The sequence below is a fragment of the Castor canadensis genome, chromosome 11, assembly GCF_047511655.1.
Source record: "Castor canadensis chromosome 11, mCasCan1.hap1v2, whole genome shotgun sequence".
NCBI classification, from domain to species: Eukaryota; Metazoa; Chordata; class Mammalia; order Rodentia; family Castoridae; genus Castor; species Castor canadensis.
In genome coordinates this window covers 60,389,530-60,407,872 of record NC_133396.1, presented here as the reverse complement: position 1 = coordinate 60,407,872, position 18,343 = coordinate 60,389,530, and the positions used below count along the sequence as shown (strand labels likewise).

General features: G+C 49.3%; 3 protein-coding genes across 7 annotated transcripts; 1 reads left to right on the top strand and 2 right to left on the bottom strand.

The window, feature by feature from the left end:
- Positions 1-287: 287 nt before the first annotated feature.
- On the bottom strand, positions 288-6,851 carry Ctdnep1 (CTD nuclear envelope phosphatase 1). 3 transcript variants are annotated; one of them, XM_020151487.2, is made up of 8 exons: positions 6,392-6,846; positions 3,238-3,304; positions 3,026-3,144; positions 2,745-2,816; positions 2,229-2,345; positions 2,011-2,122; positions 1,227-1,311; positions 288-921 (listed from the first exon to the last, which is right to left on the bottom strand). In XM_020151487.2, the coding sequence occupies exons 1-8, from the start codon at positions 6,491-6,493 to the stop codon at positions 861-863; spliced, it is 735 nt and encodes a 244-aa protein (XP_020007076.2). In that variant the 5' UTR covers positions 6,494-6,846; the 3' UTR covers positions 288-860. The 3 variants fall into 3 exon arrangements, with proteins under 3 accessions (XP_020007076.2, XP_073903120.1, XP_073903121.1); XM_074047019.1 differs by lacking the exon at positions 6,392-6,846 and adding an exon at positions 5,364-6,069; XM_074047020.1 differs by lacking the exon at positions 2,229-2,345 and having other exon boundaries at positions 6,392-6,851.
- Elp5 (elongator acetyltransferase complex subunit 5) lies at positions 6,210-14,785 on the top strand. Of its 3 annotated transcripts, XM_020151511.2 has the most exons (8): positions 7,631-7,756; positions 7,904-7,964; positions 8,053-8,133; positions 10,735-10,955; positions 12,517-12,698; positions 13,339-13,434; positions 13,566-13,666; positions 14,428-14,785. In XM_020151511.2, the coding sequence occupies exons 1-8, from the start codon at positions 7,711-7,713 to the stop codon at positions 14,540-14,542; spliced, it is 903 nt and encodes a 300-aa protein (XP_020007100.2). In that variant the 5' UTR covers positions 7,631-7,710; the 3' UTR covers positions 14,543-14,785. The 3 variants fall into 3 exon arrangements, with proteins under 3 accessions (XP_073903119.1, XP_073903118.1, XP_020007100.2); XM_074047018.1 differs by lacking the exon at positions 7,631-7,756 and adding an exon at positions 6,210-6,415 and having other exon boundaries at positions 7,904-8,133; XM_074047017.1 differs by lacking the exon at positions 13,339-13,434 and having other exon boundaries at positions 7,629-7,756.
- A 237-nt stretch (positions 14,786-15,022) lies between these two features.
- Positions 15,023-17,338, bottom strand: Cldn7 (claudin 7). The gene is made up of 4 exons (XM_020151518.2): positions 16,697-17,338; positions 15,689-15,853; positions 15,519-15,603; positions 15,023-15,413 (listed from the first exon to the last, which is right to left on the bottom strand). Exons 1-4 carry the CDS (start codon positions 16,917-16,919, stop codon positions 15,248-15,250), a joined length of 639 nt encoding a protein of 212 aa, XP_020007107.1. The 5' UTR covers positions 16,920-17,338; the 3' UTR covers positions 15,023-15,247.
- Positions 17,339-18,343: the final 1,005 nt, after the last annotated feature.

Below are 18,343 nucleotides of genomic sequence, written 5' to 3'. Positions count from 1 at the left end.
GTCCCCCAAGTGAAGCCCAGTCTTTCTCCAGGTACATGCTCTTTTGGGTGTCCAAGTTTCTCCTCTTTTCATCCTTCTACACCCTACAGCCATCCTTCCACTCCCCACCAGAGCCCCAGCCTTTGCTCTTCGAAGTTATTTGGTGTTTTCTGAGAACCACATCCCCATATTATCATCTCTCCTCTACCTCCAGTACCAGTGTACCCCCTCTGCTTCAGGGATAGGGTAGATGAGAACAAAGTTCCCTCCCTTTATTTCCCAAAATCCCAGAGAAGGACCTAGGGCAGTTTTGGTTTCAAAGTTATAATGCATGGTTTAAAAGAGAGGAAAGGAAAAAAGAGAAAGTTGGTTACAGGTATGGGGGAACCTAGAGAAAAAAAATTGAAGTAAGGAAGGACAAGATTGGGGAAGATCCAGTGGCCCAAAGTCCCAGTCTCCCACCCACAGCCCAGCCCTTGGAGCAAGAGTGATGAATTATATCAGTTTTATACAAGAGTTTAAAAAAAAAATCACAATAAAGCTGACTTGGCTTCTCTTTTGAGCCTCCAGGAACACTGTATGTCTCTCATCCTGGCCAGTCCTGCCTCTCCACCAGACAGTTTCAGCTCACGAAGGCCTCCACGTGTCCCAGTCTGGGATTTTCATGGAGGGTGAACAGGAAGTTAGAGTGAAGCTGCTTCACAGTCCAGCCCATGTGTCCATCCAGACTCCAAGTGGAGTGTAGGGCTCCCAAGGCAGAAAGGGGTGGGAGGGGTTGACCCTGCCGAGGCAGTCCTCACACTGGACAGGGCATCAGACATGGCATCCCACGGGCTCTCCTCTTCCCCCCCACCCCAACTCAGGTGGAGGGGGAGCAGCTGTCACCAGAGCCTATGTTGGTGAAGGTTTCGGCTCAGCACAGAACGGACATCAGCGGTGAACCTGGATGACAATAACTTGCATTGGTGGGATACCTTACAGTTGACATCTTCACAACACTAGAATAGGCGGTCTCACTGGAGATGAGGGACACAACTTCTCACCACTTTCACTTCATTAGACAGGTTCAATTTAACCAAAACCCAACTGCTGAAAGTGACGAACTCTATGGTAAGAAGACCTGGTCCAAACACTTAAGTTCTTAAGGGAAGACAAGTAAGTAAGTAAATAAACATTTTTATTCTCTTGGGGTTTCCTACCTTTTCTTTTCCTCAGAAATCCAAGTATCTAGAACCTGTTTCCCTTACCTGAGAGCATCCAGCATTGGGAGCAGGTTGAGAAGGGCAGTGTCGCTGGGGTCACTGAACCAGGATTTGATCGGGATGGCATTGTCTAGGGTGGGTGAAAATGCAGAGGAGAAAAGGATTCAAGAGAGCCTGAGGGCTGGGCACCGGTGGCTCAAGCCTGTAATCCTAGCTACTCAGGAGGCAAAGATAGGAGGATCACGGTTCAAAGCCAGCCCAGGCAAAGAGTACCAAGAGACCCTATCTCAAAAAACCCTTCGCAAAAATAGGGCTGGTGGAGTGACAAGGTGAAGGCCCTGAGTTCAAGCCCCAGTACCACAAAAGAGCCTGAGAGTTTTTCCTGAAACTTATTACTTACTAAAATATATATAGCAGGGTGCAGATGGTTCACACCTATCATCCTAGCTTCTTGGGAGGCTGAGATTGAGAGAACTGAGGTCCAAGGCCAGCCCAGGGAAGTAGTTTGAAAGACCCTATCTCCAAAATAACCACCGCAAGAATTAATAAGTAAAATAACCAGAGCAAAATGGACGGGAGGTATGGCTCAAGCAGTAGAGCTTTGTAAGCATGAAGCCCTGAGTTCAAACACAAGACCCTCAAAAATAAATAAAACAAAATCCATATTCTTGGGCTGGGGACATGACCTGCCTGGCAAGTAGAGCACCTGCCTGACAAATGTGAGGCCCTGACTATAAACACCAATACTGCCAGAAAAACAAAACAGAAATTAAAAAGCTCCCCCAGGTCCATGTCCTGGTCCTTCCAAACTCATCACCCTCCCCAGTACCTGGGTGGCTCCTGTAAGCCCCTGGGGAATTATCCAGGATCACAATGCTGGAGAGGTCACTGTGGACTACAGAGAGGTCCTTGATGTAGCTGCCCAACTCCAAAGTGCAGTGCTGGAAAACAGAGGATTATACAGTATGCCTTCCCCGCACTGCAACTGCCTCATACCCAGATCCCTTCCTGGTGACCTGCCTCCCAAGTCTGATTCTAGCTCTTTACCTGTCTATAGTATCTCCTCTTGAGAATGCTTCTGCTATTGTCCAGTTTATCTGCCACAGCAGAGCCATAAATCTCCATGCTTGCTGTAAATACCACCAGCTCATACCACTGGCTTACCTGAAATAGATTTGGGAGGTGTCATATGAGGTGATCACTCATTTAGACATCCTTCTCTTGCAGCCTACTCCTTCAGGCCTAAAAGCAACATCAAATGTCTCTGGGTCACAAAATTCTGAATCTCCCTGCAAATGTCCAAATTCAGTGTCTTAGGGTTCATACACCCTTAAGATTCATAGATGCAAACACAAAAGAGCAGGATGTCTGTGAAGAATAGAGTTACATCAGTACAACAGGTGAACCCCAAATTCTGTAAGCCACTCCCTTATCTCCCTATGGCTTCTCCTCTCCAAAACTGTCTTCATTCACTTCCTCACCCTTTCCTCCAATCCCCTAAATTCCCAAAGCCCTACAACCATTGCTTCATCACAGAGCCTTCCTTAGTTCATGCACACTCACCACTTCTAAGAAGAAATCCACATGGGGCCTCTTATGGACAAAAAACCGGACTGGATGTTTGTCTATTACCACCTGTAGAGGAACACATAAGAGCTGGGAGAAGTCCCTTAGCACCACCACCCAGACCTAGACACCCCACCCCCACCCCTACTGCCTGCTTCTCTACTCCTGGCTGACACTAGTGCCAGGGCTTGAGATTAAGCACTGGGACTGGGAAAGGGAGTCCAAGTCTGGGAAGAACAACAGACATAAGTATTTCATCACTCCCTACCCCCACACACCTTGAGGATGAAATCAGGAGGTGTCCCAGGCCGCACTGTGGGCCTCAGGACCCCATCGTGGTGAGAGTGAATAAGTGTCTCGTCCAGATCCAACACCAGGATCTTCCTCTTAACCTGGGCTGAACCGTAAAAAAGAAGAGATAAAAATGACTAACCTCCAGCCCAGAGCTGGAACCCTACCTCCAAGGAGTCTTCTCAGCCAGCATACTTACCTAACCTATTCCGGGACACAGGAGATAAGGGGAGGATATCATATCGGACAGTTTGATACTGAATTACCTAAGAATAGCAAGAGAATTAGAACACTTAACAAGGAAATCTTCCCTATAACAGTAATAGTAATAAGTAGCATTTACCATATGCTAGGTACTGCGTATGATTTAGGATTATTTCATTTAATCTTTAAAACAATCTTAATAGGGCTGGTGTAAGAGACAGAGCACTTATCTAGCATCCAAGATACCCTGGGTTAAATTCCCAGCACAACAAATACAACACAAAAGAACCCTAATAACAATATTATCCTTGTTTTAAAGATAGTGAAACAGAAAAATACAGGAGTTGATAACTTCTTTCCTGAGGCTACATAGCTAGATTTATCTCCTCAGTTACAATGAAAACTCTGAGGTGGTTCAAGCTTACTAATCCTAGCTATTTGAGAGATGGGAGATGGGGAGATTCACAGACCAGCCCAAGACCCCATCTAAAGCAATGGCTAAGCACAGTGGTGGGTACCTGTCATCCCAGCTATTAGGGGAAGCACACATAGGAGGATCACAGTCCATGTTAGAGGGGCATAAAGAAAGACCCTATCTCAAAAATAACCCAAGACCAGGTACCAGTGGTTCATGCCTATAATCCTAGCTATTTGAGAGGCTGAGATTGTGAGGATCATGGTTCAAGGCCAGCCCAGGCAAACAGTTTATAAGACCTCATCTGCAAAATAACCAGAGCAAATGGACTGGAAGTGTGGTTCAAGTGGTGGAGCATCTGCTTTGCAAGTGCAAGGCTCTGAGCTCAAACCCCAATCCTGCCCAAAAAATTACCCTCAAAAAAAAAAAAAAAGTCCATGAAAGCATGAATTTTGTCTCCATTATGGTGGTGAGTTAATATTAGTAAAATCTGCCCTCTTAATCTGATGCTGAACAAAGAAACACAAGGGTCTCCCACCTTCACTCCAAGGATTCTTTGTGGCCAGTCTTACAATCTCCCATTGGGAGCCAAGAGCCTCAAACTCTTAGTGATCAGGGAGTAGGAATCAGGAAAGGAATCTCTAAGGGGACCAGAGGATGAAGGAATCCAGAGGTTGTCAGGTCAGCTAAGTTCCTCTGGCTAGGAGCCACCAAGCCTATTTTAACCAACCACCTGTCTACTTGTGTCTTTACTAGCCAAGTCACAAGTTACAGTGAACCTCAGCACTCTATACAGTCTCCTTATCCTGGTACCCAGGGTGGAAAGCCCTATCTGCCAGGCTGACTGACAAAAGCATGGAGAAAGCAGTGAAATGACTGTTGAGTGAGAGGTGAAGAAAGGATAAGGATGCCATCACTTCAGCCTTCTCACTGTTTCTACAAGCCTTCGCTAGAGGGTATTTCCTAATACTCAGATCTCCATGTAAAGCCTGGTGATTCCCGTCTCTGCTACTTTCTCTTAAAGCACAAAAGCTCTTCAGTCCATGCCTAGGCCCCAAATCACACTAGAACCTGTCTCTCCCCTTGCAACCCAAAGGGCCATCTCCCCTTTAATCCCAAGGCATCTGCCCTTCTCTGCTCCCTGGGCCTGCAAGGAGGGCTGAAACAGCTCGGGTGTCCTGCCCTGCTATCTCAGGTTGCACATGCTGGGCATGTAGGGAATGCTCCAAGTATCTGCCAGAAAGGGGGTAGGAGAAGAAACCAGATTGGAAGGGAAGAGAGGACAAAAGGCGTGTGTGGGGTCAGTGCCACACAAGAGCAATTTTGGAAGTAATTAATCTTCCAATAGATGGACTGGACCACTACTCCCAACACCCAGAAAACTTATGGTAGGGAGAGAAGGGATTCTCAGAACAAGGTCAGACAGAAAGAACTGACAGCAATCAATATACATAAAGAAAACCCTAGAGCTAGACCCGAACTAGCCCCAAAATTTTCTTGGCTTCTAGCTCTCTTAGGGGACTAACTCTGCCTACAACTACCACCATCACCCAGAACAGTCCTTGCCCTAAATCAGGAAGTGGAAGGAATAGATGGGTAAAGGAGAGAATGAGTCCAAGGCCAGGCCATTCTCCCAAATCAATTAAGTCAACCATCACTACAACCCAGGGCTTTCTGGGAATTCTCTTGACCTAGGTGGCCCCTACCTGGTTTTCTTCTTTCATGTTTCACTGAGGTATGCTAAAGAGTACAGCCTTCTGTAAATCAGCTCACTCAATTTTCCTCAGAATTTGACTTCTGAGGATTTGCCTCAGTGATGAGAACACTAGGGCACATTCATTAAATGATGTTAGCTGAAGGAGCGTTGACCTTCGAGAAAAGCTCAGGGGGAGGGAACTCAGAGACACTGGGGTACATCCAAACAGTCTCCACGGGCCACGGTATTCCTTCATAATGCTATGGTCTCCTGGAGAAACAAGTGAGCCTTCAGATGCAAGCTCTACAACTGACCACCCGGTCTTCTAACGTGGACGCCCAACTTAAATATGCTCCCTCCCACAACGAAAGATGCCCATCATTAAAATATCTTTTCCAGTCCCAGGGCTTCAATAAATCCTTATACCCACAACTCACACTATGAAATAAGTTTCCAGGGCCTTTCTGGAGGAGTTCCCTTGAGGAGAACCAGAGGCTTCTCCTTCACACCCAGGGCTTTCCCCAAGTTTCCATTCTTGTTTGTTACCTATGCCCTACTACCCATCCCCAGCTTGACACACAGGCCTGTCTCTCCAAAAGCAAACATACCCAGAGGTTCCAATAAGAGAGGATCTTTCACGAGTCCACACCAACAATTCTGGCTGCCAGCAAACAGGTGTTCCCTGCCTCTAGGTTTCTTTACTAACTCCCGCTTTCTTAAATAGAGTCCCACCCACCACTCTAGCCCCCAAGAGTTGCCAAATCCCGTACCATTGAGGCCCTCCCCCCCCCCAAAAAAAAAGGAAGAAAAAGAAAGTAAAGAAGGGAGGGAAGGAAAGAGAGAAAGAAAGAAAAGAAAAAGATCGCGGTTCCATTGTAAGGGTCTCCTCCCCACCCCACGCTCTGCTAAAGATGCCCTAATTTTCTAGCGGGAAAAGCCCCCCGCCAAGACTCCCTTCCTACACCAAGAGGCCCAACACTTTTTTTTGAGCACCGCGGACAGAGGTCCCCACCACCGCCAGCACCCACCCAAACTCACCGTGCGGATCTGCCTCCGCAAAAGGTAAATGAAAAAACTCCAGAGCTTGGCGGCGAAGGCCACGAATGTGCGCAGCCCCAGCAGACACTGCGTCCGCATCATCCCGATGACCCCGGCACCGCCGGCCCCGGGGCCCCCGCGGCCCAGCTCCGCCAGCCCCCCGGGGGCAGCCCCCCGCCGCCGGGAGGGGGAACGGGGGCCCCGAGTGGCAGGAGAAGCTGCAGAGATGGGCACGAAGCGGGCAGCTCAGAAAGCCACCCCTGTCGAGGGGAAAGCCCAGCGGAACGGGGAGCTGGGGGACAGGCGTAGGCAGCCCGCAGGGGCCCACATGGGCAGGGAGTGGCACGGACGGCTCCGCGGAGGTTTCAGGCCGAGACAGGTCGGGCTAGGACGGGGTCCTCCGAGACCAAGAGGGAAGGGGATAGAAAATTGGGGGAGGGGGTAGTGGGGGAGGGGGAGGGAAGAGGGAGACGGGAGGGGGAGGGGAGGGGAAGGGGGAAGCGGAGGGTGGCCCGCTGCGCAGGCGCGCTAGGGGGCTGCCCGCGGGAAAGGGGCGGGTGGGAGCAGCGGCGCGCGAAAGGCCGCGGCTGCAGAGGACTGGCCGGCGGAGCGAAGGAGGGGGAGGGGGAGCCGATGGGCGCGCCCGGAGCGCTGGGCAGGAGTGGCCTCCCCCTCCCCGAGATCCGGGTCTCTTAGCCTTTGAGGAGCCGGGCTGCAGCCTCTGCAGCTGGATTTCCCACTCTGACAGGCGCCATTTTACCACCCAGAGGGCTCCCTCCTCCAGTCTTTCCCCCCTCCTCTTCCCCTCTGACACTACTTCCGGTGGTGACGTGCATTCGCTTCACCCAGACTAATGTTCTCTCTACTGGGTTTTATGGGGGTAGGGATAAGGAAACCCGAGTCCTCAGACCAAGGCTGCAGTACTGCGCACGCGCGCAAGGACCTCTGGGCGGGCCTTGGGGCGATGCCCGGAACGGCTCGGGCGGGGCGGGGTGACGTCACGTGCCCCAGGTTCGGGCAGTCTGGAGGTGGGGGCTCGTACGACCCCCAATCCCTCCCACTGACAACTGTCCCAACGGCTCTACTCCCAGTCACCGTGAAAATGCAGACTAGGGATATCGTTTCTATGCAAATGTGCGCCAAGGCTCGGAGGGGACCCCCCCCTTTCCGCATAAGTCCCCTGGGAATACCTCTCATTCCAGACTTTACCAGTTCTTAATGGTGGGAGTAGTCATGAGTGCCCCGCCCCTCTCCAGGTGAGGGGGCGGGGCCCGTGACGCCATCAGAGGGCGTCCAAAGAGGCGCCGGCAGTTTCTGAGATGCTGGAATCGTTGCTGGCCTTGGGCGGCCTGGTATTGCTTCGCGGTGAGGGATAGAGGCACAGGGACAGATAAGGGCTTGGCTCAGGGGGCAGAAGGGCCATGGGTCACGGGCTAGGGGTAGAAGTCGCAATGGGCTCGCGAAGTTGGAAGCCTCAGATCTCACTGTTTATCCATCCCTCGCTCTCCCCAGATTCCGTGGAGTGGGAGGGGCGCAGTCTCTTGAAAGCGCTTATCAAGAAATCTGCTCTGTGGTGAGTTATGCCGCAGCACCTCCCTGTCCTGCTCTGGGAAAGGAGCCTGTGTTCCACTCTTGACACTTCCTGTTCATCTCTGCCTTAGTGGAGAGCAGGTCCATGTCCTGGGCTGTGAAGTGAGTGAGGAAGAGTTTCGAGAAGGTTTGGGGTCCGATATCAACAGCCAGTAAGTACAACTTGGAAGGGATGTGGAGCCTCTGTTAGGGACTTTCTTTACAGCAACAAGCACGGAACTTGGTATATAGTAGTGGTACTGGACGGCGAGATATAATGATATGTAAACTGTAGAAATGAATGAAGAAGACAAGCAAGGCTTTTCTGTTCAACCGGAGGTGAAGAGATACAGCGGTGATGAAGAGGGGGATCCGGCTGCTGCTGACTGAACAAAAACAGCCGGTTTTTTGTTTTTGCTTTTTTTCCCCTGGTACTGGGGTTTGAACTCAGGACCTACTCTTTGAGCCACTCCACAAGCCCTTTTTTTGTGAGTGTGTGAGGTTTGTTTGTTTTTTTTTTGTTTTGTTTTGTTTTTTCCCGAGATAGGGTCTCACAAATTATTTGCCCAGTTTGGCTTAGAGCCTCGATCTTCCTGATCTCTGACTCCTGAGTAGCTAGGATTTCAGGCGTAAGCTACCAGCACAGGCAGGAGGTTTTTATTGATATTCTGAGACGAGCTAAAAAGATGCTTCCTTTCTTGTGCAAAAGCATTCTGACCTTGAGGTTTGCAGACTAACGGGTGGTCAACTTAACCCAGGAACTGCTGAGTTTCTACTATTGTTGATGCCATCATCTTGCATAAATGTTCTGGCTTTGTACTTGGTTTGGGCTTTATTATACCACTCTAGGACTGTAGGTGCTTGAGTTGCTGAGAAAGCACAAGGGCGGGGTAGAAGAAACACATGCCAACTCCAAGGGGGCAATAAATAGGCCAAGCTCACCCCCTGTTACAGTCTTGAACAAAACAATTTTTAAATGCTCAACATGTCCACATGCAGAGCTGAGTAGAATCTGATTCACCAAGATTGAGGCAGCAAAGGGGACAGACACTGCATGAAAACAAAAATGCCAATGTTTTTGTCCTATTTTAGTCATTCATCAGATATCTATAGCCTCAAGTAAAAAGTTAGTGTCTTTAGCAAAAGTAGTCAAGTTTCCATATAGTAACCTAGGCAACTATCATTCTAACCCTCAAGTCCATGATGTTACCTCCTGCAAACTAGTGAAAAGCTGATAATGTACTGCTCAGTTGCATGACCTCCAAAATTAGTGATTTTCAAGTCAACTATGAGCAAATGCTGTGATTTTCCTCTGACATCTGAGTGGATTCTGAGGGCTTACTGGGGGCATTTTATGGGATGAGATCTTTCTTCAGTAACAATTATTTTGTTTGTCATTTTGTGGCCATCTTGAACCCTACTAGTTTTAGCTTGGTCTTAGTCATAAGGAGCTCCTAGTCTGTAAAAATTCTGGCCTGGTGGCCTGTGCTGACCTTTTGTCCCCTTATGATTCCTGTTTCAGTAGCAGCTACTTAAATATTCACTGAAGGAGTGTATGTAGACCTTTAAGGAGGCAAGAATTAGTAAGAGAAATGATGATTATTTGGGCAGTCCAAATCAGAAACCCTAGAAGTTGAGAGAGTAATAAAAATAAAAGGCAGGTAGTTCATTTTAGGGTCAATAGACCCTATTGGAGGATAAGAATAAACAAGCTCTGCCTCTTGAATTATTCAGAATCTAGTGGTGCTTAATTCAGTCTTGTATTCCAGACTTGAATCACTAAATGCAAGCTACTGAGAGATTTGTCCTAGGGCAGAGGGAACAGCATGTAGAATTAGGGAGGTAGATGCATGTCTATTCATAGCAGGTGGAAAAGTTTCCTGAAATACCTGAGGTCAGGCAGATGGAGAGGTACCTGATTGTAAAAGCTCTTACAAATCATGAAAAGAAGTTCAGATGTGATCCCAAAGGGAGTTAGGAGGAAAGTTGGTAAGAGCACACCTGTTAGAAACAGTAGTCCAGCAATTATCATGTGGAGACTAGATTGAAAGGAGGCAGCCTGTAGACAGGGAGACCAGGTAGGAAGACTATTGCAGTAGTCCAGGTTCACTTATTAGGTGTGCATATTCTGAGCACCAATCATAAACCAGGTGCTGTGCTAGGCTCTGGAAGCAGAGCAGTAGATGAGACAAGCCTATTCCCTGTTTAATGAATCTTAGAAAACAATGTTAGGAGGTGACAAAGGACTTGCTTAAGGTAGTAGCAGTTCAGATGGAGAGTTTAGAACAAATGTCAAAGGACCTTAATGGATAGAATTCCCAGTTAGGCGATGTTGGGCAAATAGCAAAGCCAAGCTTGGAGCTTAGGCTGTCAGACACCAGAGTCTGTGTTCCCAATCACTGTATTTTCTCAGTAATTAGCTTTCATTAATATTTAGGGTATTGGCCAGGTGCCAGTAGCTCATGCCTGTATCCTAGCTATTCAGGAGGCAGAGATCAGGAGGATCACAGTTCAAAGCCAGCCCTGAGTAAATAGTTTGTGAGCTCCTATCTGCAAAATACCCAACACAAAAAGGACTGGTGAAGTGGCTCAAGTAGTAGATCACCTATCTAGCAAGCATGAAGCCCTAAGTTCAAACCCCATTACCATCCCCTCCCTGCCAAAAAAATTAAGGTATTAGTAAAAATTGAGAAAACAGAGCCACAAAGATGGGAGAAAGAAGTTTGGGATTGGAGGGAAAAGGTAATATTATGTTGCCTATTTTTCCTTTACAGGCTGGTTTACCATGACCTCTTTAGAGATCCTCTCAATTGGTCAAAAACTGGGGAGGCCCTTCCTGACAGACCTCTGGGAGCCTTGAGAGCCATGTGCAAGAGAACAGATACTAGTCCTATCACCATTGCTTTTGATTCACTGAGCTGGCTGTTGCTTCATCTTCCCTGCACCACACTCTGCCAGACCCTACATGCTCTGAGCCATCCAGACTCCTGCCTTGGTGAGACCTTCCTTTGGTTGCTTCTTCTCATGTATCTTGCCAAAGAATGTCTCCCTTTTCCTTTCCATCCTACCCTAAAAAAGAAGCATCAGAGATCTCCAATTAGGCCTTCTTAACATTTTTGAGAGAATTGGTAGGGGAGGGGTTGTTTGAGTTTCTTTTTTTTTTTTTTTTTTTTTTTTTTGGTTTTTTGATTGTTATTTTTAGACAGGGTCTCACTGTGTAGCCTAGGGTGGCCTCAAATTCACTGTTCTCCTGCCTCTCCTGTGTGCTGGAATTATAGGCATGGATCATCACACCCACATTTTTATTTTTCTTCAGTGTTATCTACCAATTGTTTTATTTTCAAGTTTTTTTTTAACTCCATTTCACTCATTCAATTAACAAATATTAAATATATATGATATCTGAGTTATAATTCTAAATAATGAAATAATAAAGGCTAGCCTTATAGTTGGTTCCTTTCCAGGAGCTCAGAGTCTTATAAAGGATACAGAGAAGTAAATAGGCATTTACAAACTAATAAGGTCTAACAAGAGCTGTGTTGATACAGGGACTACAATTTATAACACTGTGAATACTACAATAGGTTTTGGAGTCAGATACACCCAGATTCATATTGAAGTGCTTCAGTTTTCCCTGTAAAAAAACGAAAAAGAAGCCAGGATGGTGGTACATGCCCATATTCCTAGCACTTGGGATGCAGAGGCAAGAGGACTGGTGGTGTGGTGCAAGGGGTAGAGTGCCTGCCTATAGCAAGCTAAGGCCCTAAGTGCAAACTCCAGTACCACCAAAAAGAAAATGAGTTTGCCAGGCTCCAGTGGCTCACATTTGTAATCCTAGCTAGTTGGGAGGCTAAGATCAGGTGGATGGAGGTTCAAGGCCAGCCTGGGCAAATAGATCACAAGACTACATCTCCAAAATAACCAGAGCAAATGAACCGGAGGTGTGGCTTCAGTGGTAGAGTACCTGTTTTGCAAGCACAAAGCCCTGAGTTGAAACCCCAGTCGCACCAAAAAAAATTTTGATGCCAGTTTGATCTACACAGCAAGATTCTGTCTCAAAAAAAAAAAAAAGTGTTGTGAGACATTTGGTAACATTTAGGTTGAACAACTTGAAATTGACCTGTGGTTTGACCTAAAAATGCTGACTTCTGAAGGATTAAAATGTATTACTGTTTAGTGCAGTCCTTGACACTGTTAATGCTCCCAAAAGAGAAGGGAGAAACAGACTGAAATCTTGGCAAGTTACAAAACATGCAAGGAGTCCAATAAGAGAAGAGGCTGGAAAGTTAGTGGACACTGGTACTGACAGTGTTTGTTCCATGCTGAAGGACTGAAATCAGAGTAGTATCTTGTTCAGATTTGCATTGGAGTAGGAAGGTGTATTACTATGAACTGGAAGAGACTCAAAAAAAAAGACAGTGAGATTGGCCAAGCTATGGCAAAGTTGTGATTTGATTTGAGCTGCTCCTTTTCTTCTCTTAATTCTTTACTCCCAGGCCTCTACCCTGAATGCTCCCTACTCTCTTTCATGCCCTACATTTTTTGTCTCTCTCCAGGTGACAGCTCATCAGTACAGCGGGTACGTGTGCTGGGCCTGCTACATGAAGAGCTTCATGGCCCAGGCCCCATGGGAGCACTGAGCAGCCTTGCTCAGACAGAGGTAACCCTGAGTGGTAAAATGGGCCAGGCTTCAGTGCACATCCTCTACCGAAGACCCCAACAGCGTCCAACTTTTCAGGTCAGTAGAAGCAACAGGGAAAAGACTGGAGAATTGGGGTCAGAGAAAGAGGTGGCATGATAACAGAACATGAAAAAGCTGATGTGATTTAATACTTCCCTGTGTTTTTGTAGTGCTGGGGATTGAACCCAGGGCTTTGTGCATGTTGAGCATACAATTACTACTGAGCTATATCCCTAGCCCCTTTCTTTGTGTTTTCTGTTATTTACTTCATTTAATGTTTACATTTACCCTGTGAGCACATTTTATCTTCATTTTACAGACTGGTAAACAAGTCCAGGAAGTTTAAATTTAAGTCACTTGCCCAAGGTAGTAATCGGTAAGTGGCAAGTGGCATTGTCATGATTTGAATTCAAGATTGCTTGACTCAGAGCCTGTGAATTTAACCAATGAAAGATACTGTTGGACTGGAGGTGTGGCTCAAGCAGTAGAGTGACTGCTTTGCAAGTGTGAAGCCCTGAGTTCAAACCTCAGTTCCACAAAAAAAAAAAAAAAAGATACTATCTTCCAGAAAATGGGAAAAAAATTTAAAAGAGCAAAATGGTTATTAGGGGAAGGAAGTATAAGGTCCTGAATTCTCTCTGGTCTGTTTTGTAAAATGGAAGAAAACTTTTTAACTTTTCTTTTCTCCTCTCCCCAGACTCAGTGGTTCTCCATCCTTCCTGACTTTAGCTTGGATCTCCATGAGGGACCTCCCCTAGAGTCCCAGCCCCACCCAGATTCTCACACACCTCCGGTATCCAAGAGTGGCAGGGCCACAACAAGGGAAAGGAATAAAAGGAGAGAGAATAAAAACTGCAGAGGTTGGGGGTGGAGGTCAGGGATTCCAGGGATGGGGCTGAGTGGCAGCATCATTTGTACCTGCAGGTGGACCCCACAACTCATTTGACCTTTAACCTTCACCTGTCCAAGAAAGAGAGAGAAGCCAGAGATAGCCTGACTCTGCCTTTCCAGTTCAGCTCTGAAAAGTAAGGTTGGGGCTTGTATCCCTGAGTAGAACCCAGCATCTGGGTCACTGAGAGCTGTGGTGTTGACAGGTTATTGATTAACCTCTCATGACTTTATAGGGGCTGAAGTCCACCTCCAGAGACATGTCTGGGGAGTGGCTCTTTTTTTGTCTGTGTATATGTGTGGTACTGGGACTTGAACTCAGGGCCTTCACCTTGAGTCACTCTGCCAGCCCTTTTAGTGATGGGTATTTTCAAGATAGAGTCTCAAGAACTATTTGCCCAGGCTAGCTTTGAACCTCAATCCTCCTGATCTCTGCCTCCTGAGTAGCTAGGATTACAGGCGTGAGCAACTGGCGCCTGGCTGGGGAGTGGTTCTTTACCCACCCATACTTCTCACAATAACAAAAGGCCTTTCTGTCTTGCCATTAGACCTGTGGGTCCCAGCTCTGTGATTGGTCTCAGAATAATCTGGGCCTTGGCTAAGGCAGACCAGACCATGGGGAGGTGGTCATTTCTGCAGGCAGCAGTGCTAGGAGAACAAGAAGCTATATGGGTGTGGCAATGGCTGGTTAACAGGGCTTAGATGCCTGCTGCTCTGTGCACAGTGTGTGGGTGGGTAAAGCAAGACTACAGAATCCTTGCCCTTGAGCTCTCCCAGAACCAAGTAGCATTTGAGCTGTAACTAAACATAAAGGTCAAAGAGCCACTTTTATTTGGAAGAGGGTATTCAAACCTGACCCCACGCCCACCTTCATCAGCACCAATTCTTTCCTCCTCAGACAGCAGGCTCTGCTGCGTTCTGGGCCAGGCCAGACTACCAGCCACATCTTCTATGAGCCAGATGTTTACGATGACTTGGACCAAGAAGACCCAGATGACGATTTAGATATTTGACTGGCCAGATTTGACTAATGGAAGGATGGAGGGGCAAGACTAGGCTTAGAAGCATCCTTCTGTTCTTTGCCTTGACTTTACCCTGTCTCTGCCCAACCTTTGCTACTTTGTCTATATAGGTCCTGCCATGTGACAGGAAGCAGCATCAGATCAGGGCAGAAAGTAGAGTGAGGGCATACTATAAGGCAAGAGAATAAGAATCCCCCATTCCTAATAAAGTATTTTCTTTTATTAAAAAATCAACTCTGGTAACTATTTAAAGAGTGATGGGGGTGGAAATGGATGAGGGAAACCAAGCACCTGAGTCTTTAGCGTGTAGAGACATTGGGCCTGAATAACAGTAAAAATGAAATGGACTGGATGGCCTGGCACCACTGGTGTTCTCTTAAGTGCACTGAACTAAAGTAGACACACAATTCCAAGCCACCTGCAAGGATATGAATAGGAAAAATGCAAGAGACACAGAAAGAAAAGAAAGCCTACTTTCCAAAACTTAAGTTTTTATTATTGTACAAAAAGCACACCCTCTGTTTTTGTCTTCCCCACCCAACCCCCAAGAAAAACTGTACATGGTGTGCAGGGATGGAGTAACCAGGAGGAGGCCTGTATCCCACACCTTGCCCACAGGCTGAGCTCTCTGTCCAGGTCTTTTCAAGCATCTGGGCACACCCATAGCCTGTTATGCTGGGACTTGGAAGTCGCAGCTCACACATACTCCTTGGCAGAGTTGGACTTGGGGTAAGAGTGGGGTGCACGGTACACAGCGGCTTTGCTCTCGCTCCCAGGACAGGAGCAAGAGAGTAGTGCACCTCCCAGGAGGACCAGAGCAGACCCTGCCCAACCAATAAAGATGGCAGAACCAAACTCGTACCTGTGGAGAGAAGGGATAGGGGGGTCAGAACCCCGGCCTGTCTCTGTCTTCCCTATCCCAGGACCCCAGACTTGTTTCCTCAGAAGACAAGGCTCCTGGACTTACTTAACATTTGTGGGGGTCAAGGGGTTATAGAAGTCTGTGATAATCTGATGGCCATACCAGGAGCTTGCTATCAAGGCCGCAAGACCTGGCAAAAGAAAGGATTCTGATTCTCTGAGTGCCCAAACCAGCACCTTGCCCACCCTCGGTGCCACCTTGGACCTACGGATCACCTGCCACGATGAAAATGATGCCTCCAGTCATGGCTATACGGGCCTTCTTCACTTTGTCGTCTCCCCCACAGCGCGTGCACTTCATGCCCATTGCGGCAACAAACATGGCGAGGAAGCCCAACACCAAAGATACCACCATTAGGGCTCGAGTGGCCTGTAAGGCCGCTGAGGAAGAAAAAGGGAGCGGTCATTGCTGGGAATGCAGGCAGACCTCAGATGGCTCCAGCCTTTTCGCTGCGGACCGCACCCACTAACCCCTGAACCTCATCTTTCAGGCGTAGTCCTGGCCCCCCCACCTCCCCCCCCCCCCCCCCCGCCCCAGGCAAGGCCAGGCCCTGGACTGGTTGTTTCCGCCCCGTCCCTACTCAGCGGCCTTCCTGCTCCCGCCCCGCCCTCTGCTCCAGAACTCGCCCGGGGCACCAGGGTTTCGATGAAACCTTCGGGTAGGGGGAAGGGTTGGAGGGGGCAAAAAGAGAGCTGGAGATGCCGGCCGGAGCCCTCGCTCTGGCCACATAAGCCGACGCGCATCCAGCTCTGGCCCTCTTATCAAGGCCACGGAGTTTGCGGCTTCGGCTAATCGGTCGATAAGATTAGAGGCCGCAGGCGGCGACCTACGTCTAACAAACAGCACGAATCCGCGGCCCATGGCGCGGCCTCTGCTCTGCGCCCCCTTTGTCCAAGAGAAAAAGGCGGGAGAAGACAGAGACCATTGATTTCCCAGGGCGGAGGGAGAGGGGACGCCCGGGCCTAGACTTACTCAAGCCCAGGGAAAAGGGAGAGGCCTGAGAAAGGACAGCAGAGGAGCTCAGGTAGCCGGGTGCAGGTGCACGTGCGGCCACCAGAATCCGACACAACTCCAGCCCACCCCACGGCCCGGCGAGGCCGCGTCCATTTCCTCCTGCTCGCTGGCAACCAAGGGCGCCCCGTCATGGGGCCTCGACTTTGCCCCAAACCCACCCTGCCACCTCCACCCTGTGTGCGTCCGCCCCGTCGGTCCCGCGGCCTTACCCGACAGGCCGAGCACCGAGTCGTACATTTTGCAGCTCATAAGACCGGTGCTCTGCGTGACGCACTCCATCCACAGTCCCTTGTACATGGCCTGGGCCGTGATGATGTTGTCGCCCGCGTACGAGCTCATCTGCCACTGCGGGATGGCGGTGCTCGCCACCAGGCCCACCCAGCCCAGCAATGCCATGGAAAAGCCTAGCAACTGCAGCCCCGAATTGGCCATTTCCGCCTTCAGCAAAGACGGAACCCCGGGAGGGCGACCCTACAGCAAAATAAACAAAATCGGGGACAGCCCCACAAAAGACAACCTGGGTGGGCTTTTAAGTCACCCTAGAAAACAAAAAGGTTTTTGGCCGGGTGACTGCAAATCTTGTCACCCGAAGTGAACACAAAACGATCCCTCGGTAGAGGGACGGTCTCACGACAGAGGGAAAAGCCTTCCTCGAAGGACTGGTTCCGGACAAAAGCAGGGCCCACTCTCTCTGCGACCCTATCCAAAAAGGTGGAGGGGCCGTTTGGACGCAGTCCCCGGAGAATACCCGGGCCTATCGGCCCGAAGCTACGGTGCGCTGGAGAGGAAGCTGGGCGGTGAGCCGGCAGGTGCGGGCGGACAGGTGCGGCGCACCTGAGTTATATGTAGAGGGCGGGGGCGCGCCCCCGCGAGCACCGGGAGCGCGGGAGGGGAGGCGGGACCGAAGGGACAGCAGAGGGTGACCTGACGTCACTGAAGGGACACTCACCTGAACCGGAAGTCCTAGCCCCCACCCCTCCTTGCCCAGGTGATGAGGAAGAAACCTGAGCACCAAGGTCACGCCCCTTCACTTGCCGAGCTTTAACCGCTGGTGGGAAAGAGGCGGTGGCTTCTCGGAAATCCTAATTCTAAATTAGCCCTCCAGACTGGACTGCTATCGGGCACCAGGATGCCCCGTCCCTTCTGCTGCATCTGGGACGCTCCGGAGCCAAAATTGGGGGACGCTACTGAAAAGGCTCGGCACCGCCCTTTCTCTGGTTTCTCTTGCCCTAAGTGCTCTTTGTCCTGTCCCACGTTCACCTCCACCCTCTTCTGCCTTTTCTTCTGTCTCCTGCTCTGGCCTATTCCCCCTTCCCGGGCCCTGGCCCAATCGGGAGAATCACCGTTCTTGGAGTTTCTGCTCCCAGAGACACCTCCCAGCGTCCCTCTCCTTCACTGCCAGGACCCTCCTGCTAGGGCCCTCCAACAAACAGCTGGTTTCTGGGCATGGATCCCAACAAACCCAGCTTCCTGGTCCCCCATTCCACCCCTACAGGACTTCATGCCTGAGGCTATCACTATCCCCTCTAGCATCAAGGCCAGCACTGATGCTAGAAGAAACCACTGGGAACAGCCAGCAGAGGGTGAGAATAGGGAAGGGCCTATGTCAAAGTCTCCACTGCACCCAGCATTTCCCTTCCTTGGAGTCTTTTCAAGCCTACCCTCCACTTTCCCTACCTCCTCCTGTTCTCTTTCCCTCCACACTGTTCTCTTTCCCTCATCTGAGCCTGGGCCAGTCTATTTGTATACTCTCTTATCCCTTCACTCTGTCATCCCCTCATCACCCTGTCCTACCTAACAGCTGGCTTTCCAAGGTAGCCTTTTTTTTTTTTTCTTTTGGAGTTTGAACTCAAGGC